Source organism: Schistocerca nitens, chromosome 11 (genome assembly GCF_023898315.1).
Source record: "Schistocerca nitens isolate TAMUIC-IGC-003100 chromosome 11, iqSchNite1.1, whole genome shotgun sequence".
Lineage (NCBI taxonomy): Eukaryota > Metazoa > Arthropoda > Insecta > Orthoptera > Acrididae > Schistocerca > Schistocerca nitens.
Genome location: NC_064624.1, coordinates 195,520,620 through 195,544,587, shown reverse-complemented (window position 1 = coordinate 195,544,587; position 23,968 = coordinate 195,520,620). Strand labels below are relative to the sequence as shown.

Here is a 23,968-nt window from a genome sequence, read left to right as displayed (position 1 = left end):
TTACTTTTTCTTGTGTATATCAATGACCTTTCATCAGTAACATTACCAGATGCCAAGTTTGTTTTGTTTGCCGATGATACAAACATTGCAATAAATAGCAAGTCAAATGTAGTCTTAGAAAGATCAGCCAATAAAATATTTGTGGACATTAATCACTGGTTCCTAGCCAATTCTTTGTCACTAAACTTTGAAAAAACACACTACATGCAGTTCAGAACTTGTAAGGGGTGTCCCAAGAGTATATGTCTAACATACGATGACAAGAAAATAGAAGAAGTGGACAGTGTTAAATTCTTGGGATTACAGCTTGATAATAAATTCAACTGGGAGGAGCACACCACAGAACTGCTGAAGCGTCTTAACAAATCTCTGTTTGCAATGCGAATTTTGTCAGACATAGGGGATATAAAAATGAAAAAGCTGGCATACTATGCTTACTTTCATTCCATAATGTCATATGGGATTATTTTTTGGGGTAATTCATCAAGCCAAGCTAAAGTTTTCCGGGCACAAAAACGTGCAGTGAGAGTTATATGTGGTGTGAACTCAAGAACATCCTGCAGAAGCCTGTTTAGGGAACTAGGGATACTAACTACTGCTTCCCAATATATTTATTCCTTAATGAAATTTGTCATTAAAAATATATCACTTTTTCAAACCAACAGCTCAATTCATGGAATCAATACTAGAAATAAGAATAATCTTCACAAGGATTTAAAGTCACTTAGTCTTGTACAAAAAGGTGTGCATTATTCAGGAACACACATTTTCAATAACTTGCCAGCAGCCATAAAAAGCTTAACAACCAATGAAATTCAGTTTAAGAGAAGCCTAAAGGATTTATTGGTGGTCAACTCCTTCTACTCCATTGATGAATTTCTTAGTAAAACCAACTGATTTGTATATAAGTACAACATAACTCCTGCACAATTTCAGTGCAGTAATGTGTTCATTGAAAATTTGTGTGTGTGTGTGTGTGTGTGTGTGTGTGTGTGTGTGTGTGTGTTAGTATAATCTAACTTCTGCACCATTTCAGTGCAGTAATGTGTTCATTGTAAATAAGTATTACAGTAGTTGTATTACCTTATAAATAAATAAAAAACTTTTTTATTTTAAATTCAGTGCATTAGTATTTGTAAAATGACTCTTAGTGTTCATTAAAAAATGACGATCATTCCACTTGGGACCTGTGGAATGGTACATTAGCTTATTTGTTTTAGTTGTAAATATTTGTCATGTATTGTTGTTTTTCTGACATGTTCCACATCCTGGAGGACCTCCTCACTACGGATCAATTGGAATGAAAGTAAATCTAATCTAATCTAATCTATTGCTCTCTGTGATTTTCTGGACAGTTTCCTCTTCCTCAGTGGGTATTTCTTCCTCTTTTAGGTGCTGCAGTATGACACAGAATCCATTTGTTCCTGGTTCCCCTGGCCCTTTCCTAGCATAGTGCAATATATTCTTATAAATGCTTCTGTGTTCTCTATAGTTTTCTTCTCTTTATATCTAAGCATATGTTCTCTTTTGCCCCTCAATACTTTCCACATTGTCACTAAAACTGATCTCTACTCTATATTCCACATCCAGCCTGTACCTAATATGCCATCCACACATGAATTTGGTACTAATAAGATCTTCATAGTATACATTTCTTCCTCTACTTTCGTTAGACTACCATCCTCTGCTTGTATATACTGTTTTCATTTAAACAATGTTGCTGACTTAAATTTGTGCTCATGTGGATTTGTTCACTTTGTATCTGCTGGTGCTTCAGTTTGGTCTTGTTTTGTAGCTCTCTATCCAGTTCAGAAGTTCCTACTTGACTGTCAGTTTCTAAACCTTCACATTTATCTGTATCTTCTAGTGGCTTGCGTAACATTAGTTCCAAACATTTTTCAGATTCTTCCTAGCATCGGGCCTCTTTTTCCTCTTGATCTTTCTTCTATTTTTTCGTCAATGTCCTGAAGAAGGCATGTCACTGCATTTAACATTACCTCCAGTTGCATTCATAATGGGTATTTTTTTAATAGTTTAATTGTAACATTTTGGCCACACACATAAAGAACAGCTCTAACACAATTCAGATTGAATCATCACCCTTTATTCCACATACCAGAAATATGACTGTTTCATTCAACAGTTATACTGCAGCACTTTGTCGCAAAACATTTAGTCATCTTAAACTACTACTGTTGCATGTTGCACCTTCTACTATGTAGACTGCTGTTTATGGTGTTTTTGTAATTTCTTCTGTCGTCCTATTTATGCAATTCACCATTTGAAAATTCCATTCTGATTTGGCCATGTGGTCCACTATGCTGCGCACTCCACTTGATAATACAGTGTTCGAACATTGTGAATCATCTTGAAAAAAAAAAAAAAAAAAAAACGATTTATTGAGAATTAGTCAACACGGATTCAGTAAATCTTGTTCTTCTGAAACACAACTAGCTCTTTATTCTCATAGAGTAATGAATGCTACCAACAGGAGATATCAAATTGTTTCCATATCTTTTGATTTCTAGAAGGCTTTTGAAACATCCTCATGAGGGACTGGCCTCCAAAACTGCTCCTCACGAGGGACTTCTAATTAAATTGTGTGTCTGTGGTGTCACCGCCAGACACCACACTTGCTAGGTGGTAGCTTAAATCGGCCGCGGTCCATTAGTACACGTCGGACCCGCGTGTCGCCACTGTCAGGATCGCAAACCGAGCGCCACCACAAGGCAGGTCTCGAGAGACGTACGAGAACTCGTCCCAGTTGTACGACGACGTTGCTAGCGACTACACGTACGAAGCCTTTCTCTCATGTGCCGAAAGACAGTTAGAATAGCCATGGCGACGACCTAGCAAGGCGCCATTAACCATATCTGGAGAGAGTCTCACTTGTATTATCAAGAGCGATGTACCGCAGAAGTGAATAAAAGTTAAGTATACGAGAAGCTCCGTTCTTTTCTTTATAGCATTCATAAAGTATCCTGTTTCAGACTTAACGCAAGACGGCGTGAGTTGACGCGTGCCCTTTCGGCTACTTCTCAGTGTGCCGTAGCTAGCTTGTTACGCCACAACAGTTTGGCGACGAGTGTAAACGTGTTCTTTCTCCTTGCTTTGCACTAATTTGCTTGTGTCATGGCTTCGCTACATTCTCCAGATGTACTGTCCGAATTTTATCGCCTGCAGAATCAGCAGACGCAGGCCTTATTGGATGCCCTTGGACAGCTCGTCCAGGGTCAACGTGCGCTGCAAAACGATGCGGCCGCCGCCGCTTCATCACTACCGCAGCCACAACACGCAGTTGCACCACCGTTTCGTCCGTATAAAGCGGACGAAGAATCGTGGACGGAATGGTCCTGACAATTTGGATTTCATCTCGCCGCCTACAGAATTCAAGGTAATGAGCGGCAGCCGTTTTTGCTTTCGTGTGTCGGTGTGTCCACCTACCGTGTGATAGTGAAATTGTTTCCCCGACGCGACGTAGCAACTCTGTCATACGAAGAAATTTTGTCTGCTTTAGCTGCCTATTTCAAAGAAACAGTCAATGTCGTTGCAAAAAGGTATACGTTCTTTCGTACAAAACGTACGGCCGGTCAAACTAATCGGGAGTGGGTTGCAAGATTGCAAGGACTTACTAGGGATTGTAATTTTGAATGTGAATGTGGACTCCCTTATTCAGATACAATGGTACGTGATTCAATAGCACAGAACGTTTCTGATGTTCGCATACGGGAACAGATTTTGAAACTAGTAAATCCCTCCCTTCAACAGGTGATAGACATATTGGAAAGGCAAGACACACTTGACTTTGCTCAGGAATCATTTGAAACTTCGCCAGCAGTGTGTCACATTAACCGGCCCGCCGGGCCCGCTGCACAGGACGCTAAGCGGCCCTCGCGCACGTCCGCGCAGCGGCAGCCTAGCTCGCAAACACGTGTGTCGCGTAAGCATGCCAATGCAGTGCTGAAATCATGCCCGCGGTGTGCAACTAGACATTCGCGTGAAAATTGCCCGTCACGACAAGCTATTTGCTTTTACTGTCATAAGAAAGGACATGTTCAAAGTGTTTGCCAGAAAAAGCTTAGATCAGACAATCACAACAATTCCCGGCCCTTTGCTTCGCGCCGGAATCGAACCAAGGACAATCAGGCTCGTGGACCTTCACCCATGGACATTCATGTCGTTAATTCAACCCCGTCCAGTGCCACTTTATCTAACAGTGACTGTGTTAGTCCCGCACATACTTTCTCTAACAGTGACTGTGTCCGTCCCACAAACAGTGTGCGTCGACGTCGCCGGAAATCCCGTAAAGTCGCAAGTGCTTCTGTACCTGTATCTGTTCAAATTGCACGTGAAAGTCGCTCTTGTCGTCAGCAGGACAATAAACTTTTTGTCGACTTGGACTTTGAAGGCAAAGTGATCCCATTCCAGCTCCATACCGGAGCTGCAGTTTCCTTGCTCAATCACACCACGTACAAACAACTGGGCGCACCTCCATTGCGTGCCGCAAATGTTCAGCTCAATAGTTATTCAGGTCAGAATATACCTGTGTTAGGACAGTGCAGCCTTCTTGCAACATACAAGGGACAAACAAAACTTGTGTTATTTTACGTTCTTCGTTCTTCTTCGGCAGTGAACTTGTTTGGTTTAGATTTATTTCAGTTGTTTAACATGTCTATCGTAAATCAGGTCCTATCAGTGAATCGGACTGTGCCTTCCGCCAGTGTTTCTCGTCTATGGAAGAATTTGCAGACATTTTTGCACCGGGCCTTGGTTGCGCTAAGAACTATGAAGCACATTTGGAACTGAAAGTGAATGCGCAACCGAAATTTTTCAGAGCGCGCAATGTTCCCCACGCATTGCGTGATGAGGTCGCAAGAACATTAAACGATTTCGAATCACAAGCTTGCATGTTCATTGATGCGGAAACTGATGACGTGGTCGAATCGTTTCCGATTGATTTTCGTCGTGTAGCTACAGCCACAGCTGCGGACCCTGTCCTTGCTACTGTTTTGCGTTTTGTTGCTACGCAATGGCCCTTGTCCAAGTCACGGATCGAGGATCCGTTGGTTCGCCGATTTTTTGCTCACAAGGAGAGACTTTTTGTACGACGTGGTGTTTTGTTGTTGCGTTCTGATAATGATCAGTCCAGAGTCGTGGTCCCACGTTCGTTACAGTCATCTGTCTTACGGCTTCTTCACCAAGGACATTGGGGTATAGTGTGAACGAAACAACTTGCTCGTCAGCACTGTACTTGGTTCGGAATCGATGCTGCGATTACGAATATGTGCTCTTCTTGCGTGGTGTGTGCCGAACAACAATCCGCACCGCTGCGGAAAATTTTGCATGGCCGAACGCCACTTCCCCTTGGCAATGCTTACATATCGATTTTGCTGGTCCATTCTGGAATGCTCGATGGTTGGTTGTTGTCGATTCCTTCAGTAATTTTCCTTTTGTTGTCCGGATGTCTTCTACAACGTCTTCTGCCACAATCCAAGCGTTGTCCGCTATCTTTTGCACTGAAGGTCTACCACAGGCTATTGTTTCCGACAATGGCCCACAATTCATGTCCGCAGAATTTCAGTCATTCTGCAAGGCCAATTGTTTTCAACATCTGACATCCGCGCCGTTTTCGCCTCAGTCAAACGGTGCCGCTGAACGATTGGTCCGGACTTTCAAGTCACAGATGTTGAAATTGAAAGAGTCGCATTCTCGGGAGGACGCGTTATTGCTTTTTTTGTCTTCGTATCGCTCTCAGCCCCGCGATGGTCACTCGCCGGCTGCGTTGCTCCACGGTCGTCCTCATCGAACCTTGATGTCTTTGCTGCATCCGCCGCATCAGGTTCCTGTGCAGCGGCAGACTCCTGCTTTTGCTCCTGGCGACGTTGTCTATTATCGCCACTATCGCGGTTCACGGCGTTGGCTCGCAGGGCGCATTCTTCGCTGCCTCGGCCGCGCTATGTATTTGGTTTTGGGGGCCTCTGGTGAGATGTGTCGGCATCTCAATCAGCTGCACCTCTGTCGTCGCACGGGTTCTGCCGCTCCCCGTCTGCTTTCAGCGACGGTGCCGTCCGGTCAGCGCCCTGGGGACCCATCTACTGGCTCGCCTCATCCCCAGGTGTTACCGACGCTGCCTTCCGTTTTGCCTCATGGCGACGCGCTGCCGCCGCCGCCGCCGCCTGTTCTCCCGCCGGCGCCGCCCGCGGTGGACGTGTTGCTGCAACCGCATGGAAGCGCCGCCGATCGCTCCGGACCAGATGTCGTCTTCGCCCGTCGGGTGCCCCGACGCAATGGAGGTCGACCCTTCGGCCCCTCCTGTCTCATTACGGGCGCGTACACCTCATGTTGACGTGCACCCTGGACTAGGTTTTCAGGCGTTTCCTAGCTCCCCTCGGACCGAATGACCGGGTGCGGGTGGCACAGCCTCGCTTGTTGTTAGGCTCCCCACCTCATCGCATACGTCAACATGGGGTCCTCCCCACGGCGGGCGGAAGCCTTATCACACGACCATTCGCCGATTTGCGGGGGAGGAATGTGGTGTCACCGCCAGGCACCACACTTGCTAGGTGGTAGCTTAAATCGGCCGCGGTCCATTAGTACACGTCGGACCCGCGTGTCGCCACTGTCAGGATCGCAAACCGAGCGCCACCACAAGGCAGGTCTCGAGAGACGTACGAGAACTCGTCCCAGTTGTACGACGACGTTGCTAGCGACTACACGTACGAAGCCTTTCTCTCATTTGCCGAGAGACAGTTAGAATAGCCTTCAGCTAAGTCCATGGCTACGACCTAGCAAGGCGCCATTAACCATATCTGGAGAGAGTCTCACTTGTATTATCAAGAGCGATGTACCGCAGAAGTGAATAAAAGTTAAGTATACGAGAAGCTCCGTTCTTTTCTTTATAGCATTCATAAAGTATCCTGTTTCAGACTTAACGCAAGACGGCGTGAGTTGACGCATGCCCTTTCGGCTACTTCTCAGTGTGGCGTAGCTAGCTTGTTACGCCACAACAGTGTCTATAGAAAGTTGTCTTGGTTGTGTGACTGGATTTGTGATTTCTTGTCAGAAAGGTCAGAATTTGTAATAATTGATGGAAAGTTATCAAGTAAAACAGAAGTAATATCTGGCATTCCCCAAGGTCCTCTGTTGTTCCTGATCTACATAAAAAATTTTGGAGACAATCTTGAGTTGTTCTCTTAGATTGTTTGCATTGCTGTCATTTACCACTATGTAAAGTCATCAGACGATCAAAATGAAGTGTAAAATGATTTAGACAAGATATCTGCATAGAGCAAAAAGTGGCAACTAAGTCTAAATCATGAAAATTGTGACGTCATCCACATGAGCATTAAAAAGAACTCACTACATTTCTGTTACATGATAAATTACACAAAGGTAAAGGCTGTAAACTCAACTAAATACTTAGGGAATACAATTACGACTAACTTAAATTGGAACAATCACATAGATCATGTCATGTGGAAAGCAAACCAAAGACTGCAATTTATTGACAGAACACTTAGAAATTTAACAGGTCTACTAAAGAGACTGCTTACACAACACTTGTCTGCTCTATTCTGGAGTACTACTGTGTGGTGTGGGATCCACATCAGATACAATTGATAGAGGACACTGAAAAAGTTCAGAGAAGGGCTGCTTGTTTTGTACTATTGCAAAGTAGGGGAAAGAGTGCCACAGATATGATACTTGAAGTAGGATGGCAGTCATTAGAAGACAGGCAGTTTTTGCTGCAGCAGCAACTTTTCGTGAAATTTCAATCACCAATTTTCTTCTCAGAGTGTGGAAATACTTTGTGAGTGCCTACCTACATAGGGAGAAATTATCATCAGAATAAAATAAAACAAATCAGAGCTGACATGGAAAGATTGAAGTGTTAATTTTTCCAGCATTTTATTCGAGACTGGAATGGTAGAGAAGTAGCTTAAAGGTGGTTCGATGAACCCTCTGACAGGCAGTTAAATGTGAATTGCAGAGTAATCATGTAGATGTAGATGTGCTAGGTGCCACAGAGGCTCACAAACCACAGATTTGTTTCAAGAGCCATCCACCCCATCACATTTTTTAAGATCTTTAGGTCGAGATTTCTTGTAGAGCTCTTAATCCTTTTGCAGCTTAAGAGGAAATCTCTGCTCCTGGGAAACTTAATGACCCACAGCTCTGTAAGGTTGTCTCCAAAGTATGCATGAAGCTTATGGTTACTGAGGATTACTGACTAGCACCAGCCCACAGCTGTCACTGTCCAGGTTGCTAGCCATGCTTGCCACTTGAAACTATCCAGGAGGCACATGTAATTTACAAAAATTGTTCACACAATAACCATTACCTGCCACAACTACAATATGAGAAGGATTTTGACATATACGTGAATACTTACATTACTGTCAGTTGTGTCGATCCCTAAATCTAGGTCTGGTTCCTCTTTAATACAGCTAGTGAACTCTGAGACTGCTAATGGCTCTTCAGGAACCTGGAAAAAGCAAAGTAAATGGAGGTAATTGAAGCTATAAGCACATTCCCTCATGAGTCATGAAGGCAGTTCGAAAATTTCATGGAATCACCACCAGATGTCAGGGCCAGTGCAACAAAGTTCCCACATACCAAAAGGTCATCTTTTATGTTTAAACAGGTGACACATCAGTGCCCTGGGTAGAGATCTGTGATGCAGACATCTCTCTGTTTTTGTGCTTGTTTAGTAGTTTGTGAAGATGGAAAGAAATCAAAATTCAAGCCATGATTATGTTTGAAGAATGACATTTTTCCACCAGACTGTGAAGAACTTCCGATTTTTCACATTATCTGTTTCAAGCATTATCCATTCTCAATTGTGTCTCTAGTAACATATCATCATCATTAATTTAAAATTAATGATGACAATGTAGCTGTGTGTGTTACTAGAGACACATTTGAGAATGGACAATGCCCAAAACCAGTAGTATGAAAAATAAAGAAACTTATACACAGTCTGTTGAAAAAATATTGTTCTTCAAATTTATTGATGCTGTAAAGCCCACACAGAAGAAAATGAGAAAGTGATTTAAGTACATTGTAAAGAAATGTAAGAAAGCAAGGGAAATTCACGCCGATTTTCAGAACACATTGGGGGGACTCTGCTCCTCAATATTCAACTATTACCAAGTGGACAAATTAGTTTAAATTTTATTGGGAGAGCTTAGATGATAATCTGTGAAGTGGTCAGCCAAGATGAGTCACTATGCAAGATCACCAACTGAAATTGCAAGAAATTGCTGAAGCTCTATGGATGTCATCTGAATAGGCATATCATATTTTTACAGTGGAACTAGATATGAGAAAATTATCTGCTAGATGGGTGTTCCAACTATCAACACATGATGAGAAATGCGTCAGAATGCAAATGTTCAAACAATGTTTGATCCATTTTCAGTGCAAGCAAAAAGATTTTTTCCAACAGTCTATAACCACAGATGAAACTTGGATCCATCACATCCCAGAGACAAAACAAAAGATGAAGCATGCTGATGAACCACCACCAAAGACAGAAAAGGCAATACAGTTGGCTGGAAAAGCAATGGTATCAGTTTCTGAGATGCAAAAGAGGTCCTGCACACAGATTATCTTCTCAGTGGTTAAACAATTGCAGGACACTACTATGCTAACCTCCTGGCCAACTGCAGCAAAAGATATAGGGGAAAAAAAATTTTGCAAGGAAGAAAGTCACTTTTCATCAAAACAGAACTTACACAAATCTCGTTGCCACAGCAAAAGTACATGAACTGACAATGAGAGATCCCCAAGGTTGGGATGCACTTTTTGAAACCATCTATGCAGTGATATAGTTTAAGGTCCAAGGTATCACACCCTGCTTTCATTTACCCTAATGGACCCTAGTTTGAGAGCAATCAAGAAAAAAAATTCATAATTTCATTTGATGGTCTAGAGCTTTAAAAATTGGAGCCTTTGCACAGAGTAGTGGTGTAGTATAATGGTTAAGGTGGTTTCCTATTATGCAGAAAATTATGGGTTCGAATCTCATCAAATGCTTTGAAACTTTTTATTTTTTGATCTTTATCAGAATGATTTTTACTCAGGTAACTAGTTTTAATGTAATGTTTCTATTTATATTTCTAATTCACATAATTTTAATCATATTTCCCATTATCCTACACTGCCAATCTGTGACGCTACAGTTTTTAAAGTCCTAGGGCCTCACAGGAAATTATGAAATATTTTTTTGTTGATTATTCAGAAACGAGGGCTCACTGCGATGAATGGCTACAGTGTGTGATACTTGGCACCCTAATCTTCACAACCATACAGACTGTTTCAAAAAGTAAATCCCACCCTTGAGGACCTCTCCTTGTAAGATATGAACTCTTGCCACACCCACCTTATTTGCCTGATTTGGCTCTATCAGACTTCCATTTCTCCCAAGCTCCAAATTTTCTTGTGGATGAAGATTCTCTTCAAACAAAGAATTGACAGCCAAAATTCATGGATATTTTGCAGACCTGGAAGAACCTAATTTTTGAGATTGGATTAAGTGATTGGAATGTAACTTGACCATGTGCATTAGTGTATAGGTAGAACTCATTTACAAATAGAATAGTTTTACTTATGTAAGTAGTTTCTTTTTATTTCATTCCAAGAACTTTTTTACTCTCCTTGTACTACACTCTCATTTCATAGGAAGAGGATGAGACACAATCACCATAGGAAAAAACAATATAAATATATGATTCCAGCATTATTACAACTTCTTTTCAGTAATTCTACATCTTTACCTGAGGACAGCCTGTTCTTTTGTCTAAAATCTTTGTACATTCTTAAGGCATCCTCACATGGAATGTGAAAGCTAATGAGGACATAGAGAGGAAAGAGTTTTGTGATTCCACTGGGCTGAATTCATGATGCTACAAAATATGAACTACAATTTCTGCATCACAGGCTGTACTACTAATCTGATGCTGTATTGCAAATATGGTAAACTTAAGCTAAAGGGCTAGATACTTTTTGTGTGAAAATTTACGGACTACGGAAATTTCCTGTTTCAGAGCACTGTCACATTAAATAGAAAGTGACCCAGAACTCCATCAACAAAATTTCAGAGGTTGTTCAAGGACACCTTCTGAGTGTGTTGGTACAACAGACCCACGGTCTCCAATTGCTCATTACAGAGTATTACACTAAAGTGACAAAAGTCATGGGATACCTCCTAATATTGTGTCAGACCTCCTTTTGCCCAACTTAGTGCAGCTACTCAACATGATATGGATGCAAAAAGTCCCTGGATGTCCCCTGCATAGGTACTGAGTCATGCTGCCCCTACAGCCATCCGTAAGTTAAGTGTTGCAGGTGAAGGATTTTGTGCACAAACTGACCTCTCAATTACATCCCATAAATGTTTGATGGGATTAATGCCAGGTGATCTGGGTGGTAAAATCATTAGGGAGCACAAAATCCATGAACGGCTGCAAATGGTCTCCAAGTATCTGAACACTGGTCCAATTGGACTAGAGGATCCAGTCCAATCCGTGTAAACGTAGCCCACACAATTATGGAGCCACCATCAGGTTTCACAGTGCCTTGTTGACAACTAACCGTACTTACTCGAATGTAAACCGCACTTTTTTTTCCGGTTTTTGTATTCCAAAAAACCGCCTGCAGCTTAGAATAGAGTGCAAAGTAAGCGGAAGTTCTGAAAAATTTTGGTAGGTGCCACCACAAGTGTAACTTCTGCCGTCGAATATATGTAGCGCTACACTGGCATGCTTTCAGGCACAAAGATAAATACTGGCATCAAAACCTCTGCGTCAGTAAATAAATTAAAAAAAAAAGGTGGAAGACGTGATTTTTTTCTCCGCCCCGAGTTTCGAACACTGCATTTTTATACATTACCCAATGAAGTAAATACAAATTCTGTATTGTTCATCTTCGAATGTAGCAGCATTTCAATGTACTACGAAAATCCAACTGGCAAGACTGTTTGGGATATTTGTCAATATGGCCAATTGTACGTTCTGAATTTTTTCCTAGCTGTCAGAAGAGATGGTTGCTAGTAAGAAATTTTATGAACTGTGAATTACATTCAGTATTCTCATCACCATAAGAATAATACAAATATAAACATTTTGCCATGTATTCTTTCGTGTTTGCTGCACTTTTTTAAATCCTGTGTGCCTAATAAACTACGAAACTAGAGTGAGACAACAGCACACACGGAAGAATATACATATCATGTCACGTTTATATTCGTATTATTCTTATGTCTAATAGTGATACAGTCAGAACTGAAGCACGGCAATTGACTAGATTTTTGAATCTAAGATGACTCTAATTTCTATGCAGAATGTAATGTACTAAAGAGGCGTCTGCAAAGATTTTCAAATGCAGAAAATTTTTCGCTAAACTCTCATTCAGAACATCTTCTATCATCTTCTATCACACGCAGTCTATTATTTGGTTCTTGTTGATCATTATCAAAGAAAGCAGCAGTGTAAGTAACAAGAAACAGCAGTCTCTTGCCATAGGTTCGCTAATTTATTTATTTATTTTTTTTTTTAAATTATAAGTGGCGGGAGCGCACACAAAAGCAAGCCATGCCACGAGCAGCGACAGGCCGTAAACACTCATCATCAGAATGCGACAAACAGTGCATGACACAGTACAGTAATGCATTTTCAGCTTAGAGTGACGTAAACACCTATAACAAAGAAAACGGCACTTATCTGATCACAGAAAAATAAGCAATCAATTCAAACCAGACGAAGCACGCAAAAAAGGAAGGTTACCCGTATAAATACGGATGGAGCGCCTGATGCATAGCAATGGCTACCTGGTAAAGCTTAACTGCTAAGCTTACAACTTGAACCAAACTGCTGTAGCTGTATCGTCATTCATTCGACCTAAATTGTGTCTCATATTAAATGGACCAACTTTGTTTCGATCTGCAGGTGCAGCCTAAAACTTCTCTCTCCCCTTGAATTTTGAGTCTCAAATTTCAGGTGCGGCTTAGATTCGGGAATTTTTTTTCCCCCCTTGTTTTCGAGTCTCAATTTTCAGGTGCGGCTTAGATTCGAGTAAATACGGTACACCCATGGCTTCAATGGGGTCTGCACCACACTCGACCTACCATCAACTCTTACCAACTGAAATCAGCACATATCTGACCAAGCCACAAATTTCCAGCTGTGCAGGTTCCAACCAATATGGTCATGAGGCCAGGGGAGGTGCTGCAGGTGAAGTCGTGCTGTTACCAACAGCATTTGTGTCAGTCGTCGGTTATCACAGCCCATTGCTACCATACATGTAATTACAAGGGGATGGCACAGGAAAAACCCTTTACAGATGTTTTACACATTAAATGTGAATGTGCTTCCCTCCTGGTGAAGAAGAAATGAAAAATGTTTGAAATTAACCTGGAACAGAAGGAGGCAAACAAGTTTACCATATAAGATTTAGGCCTGGGTGTAACAACAACTGTACATATAAAAATTTTTTCTTTTGAATTTTGATAAATTACTGTAATCAGTGTTCTGAATCCATTTCTTTTCTTGTCATGTTATTATGTTGAAGAAACTGTAAACACATTTCGATGTAAATTTTAATATTTATGTCGAATTTCAAGTAATGTTATAATAGGAGTGAAGTTTAAATAATGTTGTGAATATTGTAAGACGTGAAAGTTGTAATTGTATGCCTGGTCCATACGTAGGCAATGTATTAGGATATGTGGAATGTAAAACCGTAGGTGAATACCCTATTTGTAGGGGAGAAGGTAAAAGGTGGATGGCAGGCGAGCGTGGGAAAATGCACACGAGCGCGGTACGGCATAATGGGCTCAGTCAGTCAGTCGGAGTGGGGCACCTGTCTGAGGAACACGTTCCGGATCAAGGAGGCTATCCTGGAAAAAGTGGTTTTATGAAGCCTCGGATGTGCCGTTTCCGACGACGATACAGCATGGTTATATTCAATAGGCACTGAATTAAAAAGGATTACGACGCCAAGAAGAAGCAAAGTGCCGTTACAGCAAGAGCCATAGCTGTGATTATATGTGTGCTGTGCGCCACGCCATCTCGCTGCCCGCCAACTGCCGCATCGACTTGCACAGGTCAATTCTTTAAAAGTGTATCCGTATGGACCGGTGTTAAATTTGTTCCTAACTGTTCAATAATAACTTGACTTTTTACCAGAATTGCCCTATCAATTAATTATCCCAATCACTAACCTGGATAGGGTCCTTACCGCATGTTGTGCAATCCGAGTATCCCGAAATGAAGGATTAAAATTCATGTTAATAAGAATCACGTGCAGAACTATCTATGCTAGAAAGATATTTAAAGAACTTTGTTGTTAATGAATATTGTGGTAATTAATAGACCTGACAAGTTTTGAAGATAAGGTTGAAAGTGGTTTAGTAATGAAGCTTAATTAATCAGAGACAAAAATAATGGTAGTTAAATGAGGAATTTATAAGACAAAAAGGAATAGTATCTCCTATTTTGGAATTCTTTAGCACTTAATGCTTTCAATAGTTACCAGTTTCAACACAGTGACCATACCAGTTTCAGGGTCCCCCCCCCCCCTTTGTCATTCTTTTCATTGCTATTCATTTAAATGCTAAAGTGCACTGATCTGATTTGACCTGCAAAGTAAAGTCAATATAAATCCTAAATTTATCAGTGTTTTATCCTTATTAAAATTAACATTTCATGTGTGTTTCAAAAGTGCTAGTACTAGGGCAACCTATGCCCGATTTCAGTTTGCTCAATAGACAAAATGCAGTTAGTAGTAATCATTGTAGTGTAATGTTGTGTATTTGTAGCTTGTCCAAATCAGTACAGAAAAGAAATATACTAGTTCAATAGATTTTTTCTGGTTCTAAAATTTTCCATATAATGCAATATTACTACGTGTTGTTATGTTTGTACGTACATCTGCTTGTACAAGGGAAAAACTCACGTAATGCCTAATTAGGCTGGCGACCGTATTATTAATAATTGGTAGCATCTGCTGTGTAGGTTTCTTGTCCGTATTAACGTGTAATTGCACTTTATATTAGCTTGACGTATCATTGTTGTTACTGACTGGGTATAAGTCCGAGTTAGCTTCCATTTAGGTACACGCGGTCATCATATTTAATAAAATCCTTTCTTAGAAGGTGAAGCCCGTTAACTTATTATAGTACAGGCTTGAAAGAGTTAACGTACGCGAGAGCGGGAACGTTACATGGGGACTACAGGAGCGAAGGATGTGCTGTAAGGATAGCTCCCATCTGTGCAGCTCAAAAACATTGGTGGTGGTGGGGAGGATGCAGATGGCATGGGTTGTGAAGCACCTGCTGAAATCTCGCATGTTGTGCTCTGCTGCACATTGCGCCACTGGGTGGACCACCTTGTTTATGGCAACAGGTTGGTGGTGACCATTCATTTTAACTGACAGCTGGTTGGTTGTCATACCAAAACAATGCAATGCAATGCTGTGCAGTGGTTGCAGCAGAGCTGGTATTTAACATGGCTGCTTTCACATTTGATCATGACTCTGATAAGCCTACAACAGGTCTGGAATAGCTGGTGTTGGGTGGGGTAGATTGTGCAGGTCTTGCATCTGGGTCTTCCACAGGGGTATGATCCCTGCAGTTGGGTATTGCGGGTAGGAGTGGCATAGGGATGGACTAGGATGTTGTGGAGGTTGGGTGGGTGGCAGAACAGCACTTTGGGAGGCGTTGGAAGTATCTTAGGTAGGATTTCCCTCATTTTAGGGCATGATGACAGATAATCAAAGCCCTGATGAAAAACATGGTTCGGTTGTTCCAGTCCCAGGTGGTATTGGGTGACAAGGAGAGCACTTCTTTGTGGTTGGTTCTTCGGATGGTTGTGAGGATCAGGTGTGTGTGAGGTTATGGGACAAGAGATCTATTTACGACTTAGGTCTTGAGTGTACTGCCTGCTCACAAAGGCCTTTGTGAGGCCTTAACCATACTGGGCAAAGAAATTCTGATCACTGCAGATGTGTCTACCACAGGTGGACAGGCTGTATGGGAGGGATTTTTTGGAATGGAAGGAGTGGCAGTTGTCAGAATGCAGGTACTGTTGCTGATTGGTGGGTCTGATGTGGAACAAGGTGTGGATGGAGCCATCTGAGAGGAGGAGATTGATATTTAGGAAGGTGGCAAGATGGGTGGAGGAGGACCAGGTGAGGTGGATTGGAGAGAAGTTGTTGAGGTTGTGGAGGAATGAGGATAAGGTGTCCTAGCCTTGGGTCCTGGTTATAAAGATGTCATCAAAAAACCTGAAACAGACCAGGAGATGCAGGTTCTGGGTTTTCAGAAGTCAGGAATGTTTCCCCTAGGTGGCTCACGAAGAGGTTGGCACAGGGAGGTGCACACAGGTGCCCTTGACTGTACCATATGAATTTGCTTGTATGCCTTCCCTTCAAAGGTGAAGTAGTTATGAGTGTACGAGGAACGAAGTGGTAGGTTTGGAATCTGCATAGCTTAGGCAGAAGTAGTGTTCAATTGTGGTAGGGCCATGGGCATTATCCGAGAAAATTTGTGGCACAGCCATGGGCACCCACATGTCATCCTCCTATGCCAACTTCTTCATGGGCCACTAGAGGAAACATTCCTAGCTTCCCAAAATCCTAAACCTCAGGTCTGGTTCATCAGGTTTGTTGATGACATCTTTTTAGTCTGGACCCAAGGCTAAGACACTTTATCCTCATTCCTCCACAACTTCAACACCTTCTCTCCCATCCACCTCACCTGGTCCTCCACCAACCATCATGCCACCTTCCTAAATATCGATCTCCTCCTCTCAGATGGCTCCATCCCCACCTTGTTCCACATCAAACCCACCAATCAGCAACAGTACCTGCACTCTGACAGCTGCCACTCCTTCCACTCCAAAACAACCTCCCATACAGCCTGGCCACCCGTGACACACACATCTAGTGCAATGCAATCAGAAACCTCTCACCCAGTATACTGAAGGCCTCACAAAGGCATTTGCAAGCAGTAAATTACCCTCCAGACCTAATTCACAAACAGATCTCCCATTCCATACACACACACACACACACACACACACACACACACACACACATCTAATCCTCAAATCCATCTCAAAAACCAACCACAAGAAAGCACCCCCCTTGTCACCCAATACCACCTGGAACTGGAAGAGTTGAACCATATCCTTCTTCAGAGCTTTGATTACCTATTAGCATGCCCTGAAATGAGGGACATCCACCCCAAAATACTTCCACCACCTCCCAAAATGGTGTTCTGCTGCCCACCCAACCTCCACAACACCATAGTCCATCCCTATGCCACTCCCACCCCCAATCCCCGGCCACAGGGATCATATCTCTGTGGAAGACCCAGATACAAGACCTGCCTAATCTAGACTTATCCTGCCCCATCAGAGTCTGGGCCACTTGTGAAAGCAGCCACGTTACATATCAGCTCTCCTCCAGCCACTGCACAGCGTTTTACATTAGTGTGTCAACCAACCAGCTGTCAACTAGAATGAATGACCACTGCCAAACTCTTGCCAGAAACAAGGTGGACCACCCAGTGGCACAACATGCAGTAGAGCACAACATGTGAGATTTCAGTGAGTGCTTCACAACCCATGCCATCTGTATCCTTCCCACCACCAGCAGCCATCAGCTTTTCTTAGATGCACAGATGGGAGCTGTACTTCCTTCACTCCCGTAACCTCCCTCCTGGCATAAACCTAAGGTAACTTGCAGTCCTGCCGCCCCACCCCCACCCCTACCCAATACAGAGAGAGAGAGAGAGAGAGAGAGAGAGAGAGAGAGAGAGAGAGAGTTTCTGTTTTTCCTACAAGTTTCAAAAGGAAGTTCATTCCAAAAGCTAGAAAAAGCTCTGTACCTTTTGGTTCTATGTGTATAGACTATGTAGTGCTTCTGCATTTTGGTGAGTCGTCTCCTTTATTCCTAAACAGCTCATAATTCTCAAATAGAACTTTCCATAAATTTTGAAACTTTATTATACATATCTTGATGCCCAATCATGTAAAATTATCATTTATTTTGAACTAGTATCAGCTCATGCGCAAAAACGAATTCATTCAACACAGTTGGCAAGATAATTCACTCTGAAGAAAATGCACTGTGAGCTTTCTGTACAATCCCTTTTCTTGGTACATCAACAAAGCTTTCTCTGAGCTAATAGCTTTACCTTGGTACAGAAATAGAAATACAGTTGAAAGTCAAGTCCACTAAATACTGGATAGTAAAAAGAAATTAGAATCTCTTCAGTTGGATAGCAGACATAATTCATGTCTCCCGTGAAGGAACGTGGCCAGAGGTTGGTTGGATGGCTGGTTTGGGGGAGGTACCAAACAGCGAAGTCATCAGCACCATCGGATTAAGGAAGGATGGGGATGGAATTTGGATATGCCCTTTCAAAGGAACCATCCTGGCATTTACCTGAAGCAATTTAGGGAAATCACGGAAAACCTAAATCATGATGGCCGAACACTGGTTTGAACTGTCGTCCTCCCAAATGTGAGTCCAGTGTGCTAAACACTGTGTCACCTTGCTCGGTGGTGAGATGTTGATTTATTTAGGTGTTAGTGTGCATAAGAGTGGGTACTTATGGAACCAGATGAGCAGCTAAAAATGATAAAAATGGCTCTAGGTTTGTTACGTGTTTCTACATGCTACAGACATGTGACTAGATATGTGTGATTGCCTTTCTCTGTTTCTGTTTATCATTAACATCATGTAATATTCATTATTGTAACATTCATCATCACATAATTTACAGCACATTACTGTCCATTTACTTAATTCTGGATATGGTGTGGGGAGTACTGCAGCTCTGTCCATCCACTGACAATTCACTGATCCCCGTAAGTAGTTCGGAACTATATAACAGCCAATAAAATTACCAGCACAAGCAAAATATTAACAGAACTTCACATTTAGCAGCTTCATACCTCTTTCTTAATGCTCCGTAAATCACAGTTGGAAAGTGCATCAACAGCAAGTGGATAAACCTGTAACAACCCAACCAGAAAAATAAATCACACTTTGTTAAACTAATTTTAGTCATTGTGATTCTGCAGGTAATAGTCATGCAGTCACTACATACCTCATACAAAGAGAGCTCTCTACCAAATTATAGTATCCAACCTCTTTAGATGTATGCACCAACTGCAACCATCCAGCACAAATACGACTGACACCAACACTTTGGTTTGGTGTGTGTGTGTGTGTGTGTGTGTGTGTGTGTGAGATCCAAAATGGCAAATTTCTACCAATGCTGGACTCCTCATGTACAAGGGTGGTTTGAAAAGTTCTCAGAATGGAGTAGATTAATACACTTGGTCCAACGATGTTCCAGTGCCTTGATCCCATTTCTCCAGGCGTGCAAAATAGTTGTCAATTCCGGCATTCAATTCTTTGTTTGAAGTGAATCTTCGTCCAGCAAGAAAAATTTTGTTTTGGGAAGAGGGAGGTCTGATGGAGCCGTATCAGGTGAATAAGGCTGGTGTGGCAACAATTCATATCTTAGTTCATGTAATTTTGCCGTGACGACAGCACACATTTTTGATCCAGCTTCAGGAGTCATGGCACCCATCTTTTAGATAATTTTTTCATTTCTAATTCTTCAGTTAAAATGTGATATAGCCTTTCAGATGACATCTGGCAAGAGTGAGCAATTTTACGCACTTTAAATCGGTGCTCCTCCATGACCATTTTGTGCACTTTTGCCAGCATTTTCAACCATATTTTAGAAGGTAACATACAACAGACTCAATACACACATAGTGCTGGAAAACGCACTCAGCAGCAAACAGTTTGGAATTCAGAAAGGGCTGTCAACTGAACAGGTTAGATTTACCTTGACAGGTGACATACTAGAATCAATCAGAATTCACTGCCATACCCTCGAGAATGTTTTGTTAAGTTGACTATGGCTTTTGACTGTGGTGACCATGAGATCCTAATGCAAAAGTTAAAATATTACAAAGGTAAGTCAATACATAAGTTTCACAATAGAATAGAAGCAATAATAATTAATGTTACTTCTTGAAATTTATTTCACTTTTCTGCATATTCACCTTGTATATTTGGCCAAAAGTCCCTTGTTAGCCAAAAGCAAAGAAACCTTTTGTTGCTGTTGCTGCCAACATGTAGTGTCATAAGCTACAGCTTCTTCACTTTCAGAACATCACCCACCAAAACAAGAGTTTAGGAGCCCAAACAGATGAAAGTTACTAGGGACTAAGTCCGGACTGTACGGCAGATATTCCAAGTATTTCCAACGACACAGCTTCTGCGTATGTCTTGTTGTGTGAGGGCAGGCATTGTCATTCAGAGGAATCACCCCTTTTGTCAGTGGCCCAGGCTGTTTGTGGCTAGTCGCAAATCAGAGATTCCACACAATGCTGTAAAAAAAAAAAAAAAAAAAAAAAAAAAAAAAAAAAAAAAAAAAAAAAAAAAAATGGCATTCACAGTCTCCTGCAAGGCCCGAATTTTATCAGTTTGTCCACTCCCTTGTCCCAAAAAATGATGAGCATAATTTTTCAGGCTGATGAAATGGTCTTGGAGTTTTTGTTGTTGGGGAAGTGGAATCTTCCCACTCTGTGGATGGCTGTTTTGTTCCCAGGTGAAGGTGGTGAGCTGAAGCCTCGTCCTCTGTAACAATTCATTCCACAAAGTCCTCTTCTTCCTCAAAGTACTGAATGAGATGCTGCAAAAAGAGACCCATTCTGTTCATTCCCATATCTACATGGAAACTCCACAAACCACACTTAAGTGCCTGGCAGAGGCTTCGCAATAATTCTTCCTTATTCCACTCTTGAACAGGGCATACCCCTATTTCGCATTAATAAAAAAGGAGCTGCTCTTCTCTGAACATTCACGATGTACTCTGTTCATCCTATCTGGTAAGGATCCCAGACTGTGCAGCAGTACTCCAAAAGAGGACGGACAAGCCCAGTATATACAGTCTCTTTAGTAGATGTGGACGCAGTCTTCGGTTTGCCTTCCTCACAACATTGTCTATGTGTTCATTCCAATTTAAGTTGTTCATAATTGTAATTCTTAGGTATTTAGTTGAATTTGCAGTCATTAGATTTGACTGATTTATCGTGTAACTGAAGTTTAACAAATTCCTTTTAGAACTCATGTAGGTGTCCTCACACTTTTCCTTATTTAAGGTCAATTGCCAATTTTCGCATATTTTCTAAATCATTTTGTGATTTGTTTTCATCTTCTGATGACTTTACTAGACCATACATGACAGCATCATCTGCAAACAGCCTAAGACAGCTGCTCAGATTGTTTCCTAAATCATTTACATAGGTTAGGAACAGCGAAGGGCCTACCACACTACCTTGGGGAATCTCAGAAATCACTTCTGTTTTACTCAATGACTTTTCATCAACTGCTTTGAACTGTGACCTCTCCGAGAGGAAATCACGTATCCAGTCACATAATTGAGATGATATTTCATAGGCACGCAAATCACTAAAAGCTGCTTGTGTGGTTCAGTGTCAAAAGCCTTCTGCAAGTCTACAAATATGGCATCAATATGAAATCTCTTATGAACAGCCCTCAACACTTCATGTGTGTGAAGAGCTAGATGGGTTTCACGAGAACGACGTTTTCTAAATCCGTGTTGAATGTGTATGAATAGACCATTTTGTTCACTGTAATTCATAATGTTCGAACATAATGTGTGTTCAAAAATCCTGCTGCATATTGATGTTAATGATATGGGCATGTAATTTAGTGGATTTCTCTGACTACCTTTCTTGAATATTGGCATGACCTGTGCAACTTTCCAGTCTCTGGGTATGGATCTTTCATCGAGTGAGCAAGCAACTCAATATGGCTGTTAAGTATGGAGCTATTGCATCAGCACACACTGACAGGACCTAACTGGTATACACTCTGGACCGGAAGACTTACTTTTATTAAGTTATTTAAGCTGCTTCACTACTCCGAGGATATTTACTTCTAAGTGGCAGCTGTTCTTGAGACAAAGTTGGGTCACCTATGAGACTGGAAGTACACAAATCTCAACTGGTCATGCGTGATGATGTAAGCAGCTCCATGTGAACAGCCTACAGCACACGTTACACCTTTGATCGTCACATGCTGATCATTACGAATGATGTGTCCCACATATTGCACTGTGGTTTCTGCTGCCACCGTCACAAGATAATGAAGACACACCCAATCTATGATTCTGTAACAAGGAGTGGCAAACTCCTGGATGCAACTAAAAAGAGGTTTCCATGATAAACAGTTGTCACCATGCTTAGGACACATTTTGTGATGCACTTCTGTCAACAGTTCTTTGGACCACAAAAACTACACGACTGCATGCTTTTCTACTGGTGTACTCTAATGCAGCATCCATCATCTTGCACTGGCTATCATACGAAGAACACACCGGCTCTATGAAAAGAATGCATATACTGCTATATGCTGGCAAAATGTGTGCACATAATTTAAACACAGTATGAGATAAGTTGACATTTGCAACTTATTTATTGACCTTCCTCCGTATATTTTAGTAGACACAGAAGGTTCATGGTTTTTGTCTTATCTGAATGACAGAGAGCAATGTGCTTCCATGTCGTCTCAATCACATAACAATAGGCACTCAGAATTTGAAGCTGTCAGACATGGAGTATCACAAGTCTTTAAACTGGCTCCTCTGTTATTCCTCAAATACATAAATGATCTTCCACTTGCAGTTCCAGAAAATACAAATTGTGTACCCTTTGCAGATGATAAAAGTATAGGAATAAGTAATAGTATCAGCCCCTAACTTAAACAGGCATCTAATGAGATATTCAAAAACATCAACAGATGGTTCAAGGCCAATGAATTATCACTGAATTTTGAGAAATCTCTGTATATACAGTTCAGCACTTCTCACAGGTTCCACAAGCTAAAAAATGCATTACTCAAACAATGAACTACAAGAAATAGAAAGTATTAAGTTACAGACAAATGAAAATCTCAATTGTAGAAAGTTTCTTCATTCAACTATGTTCACATTATGCATGATTACTGCTACAGGAAAGTTAAAAATTAAGTTTATTCTGCACATTCCATTCATTAACGAGTTATAGAATCATTTCTGGGGAAACTCCAGTTACAAGGACAGTATCCTCAGAAAACAGTAGCACATTATAAGAATTATCTCTCATGTTAATTCAAGAAAATTCTGCAGAAACCTTTTCAAACAACTTGGTAACTGACAACTACTCCACAATTAATATATTCATTACTGTTCTTTGTCATTACCAATACCTCTCTCTTCACAAGAAATAGTGACACAATAATAAACACTAGGACAAAAAACAACCACTGCAAAGATCTCTCACAGGTTTGCCATTAACACAGAAAGGAGTCAGATACATTGGTACACGTGTAGTCAGCAGCCTATCAGAGCTTATGACTGATTTAAAAATCTTTCTATTGGGCAACTTCTCCTAGACCATTAAAGAATATGGTCACAGAAATTCTTATATTTAAAGTTTTACGTTAATGTATATTTAGAATTAGCACTGTACTGCATTATTTTAAAGTCATTTCATTGTCTAGCATTTAAATTAAAATAAATGTACATTCTTGACTTCCTTTCACATTCCCAAGACCACTTTCCATTGGGTCCATGGAATATGACAATTGCAATGAAAAATAGCACAATCCAATGGGCCACTACAATTATTTGCAGTGTTTACGTCAGGGTATATGTAACGCTCACACATATAGTGGTAGGTAAAAAGTTTCCCACAACAGGAACTGAACACCATTTCTTACAGCACACATATCGGTACTACACAGAATTCAGTTTCTCTGTATAGATATTGGTATGGGGTTCAGGAAAGGTGAGATACAGTTGACTATTGGACAGAAGGAATACAGCTGGTGTATGCAGAGAGGGAAGCTGAGCCAGTGATAAAAGGAAAAGTCT

General features: G+C 41.4%; 1 protein-coding gene across 6 annotated transcripts in view; it reads right to left on the bottom strand.

Annotated features, from left to right (window-relative positions):
* The window catches only part of LOC126212827 (zinc finger protein 99-like), a 103,841-nt gene that overhangs the window by 36,555 nt on the left and 43,318 nt on the right, over window positions 1-23,968 (bottom strand). For all 6 annotated transcript variants that reach the window (XR_007540923.1, XM_049940238.1, XM_049940235.1 and 3 more), the window contains 2 exons: window positions 18,963-19,022; window positions 8,393-8,485 (listed from right to left, as the gene is read on the bottom strand). Coding sequence is in view for 5 of the 6 variants with exons in the window: in XM_049940238.1 (XP_049796195.1) it covers window positions 8,393-8,485; window positions 18,963-19,022 (153 nt within the window). In the remaining variant the exon portion in view is untranslated. The remainder of the gene's footprint in view (window positions 1-8,392; window positions 8,486-18,962; window positions 19,023-23,968) is intronic.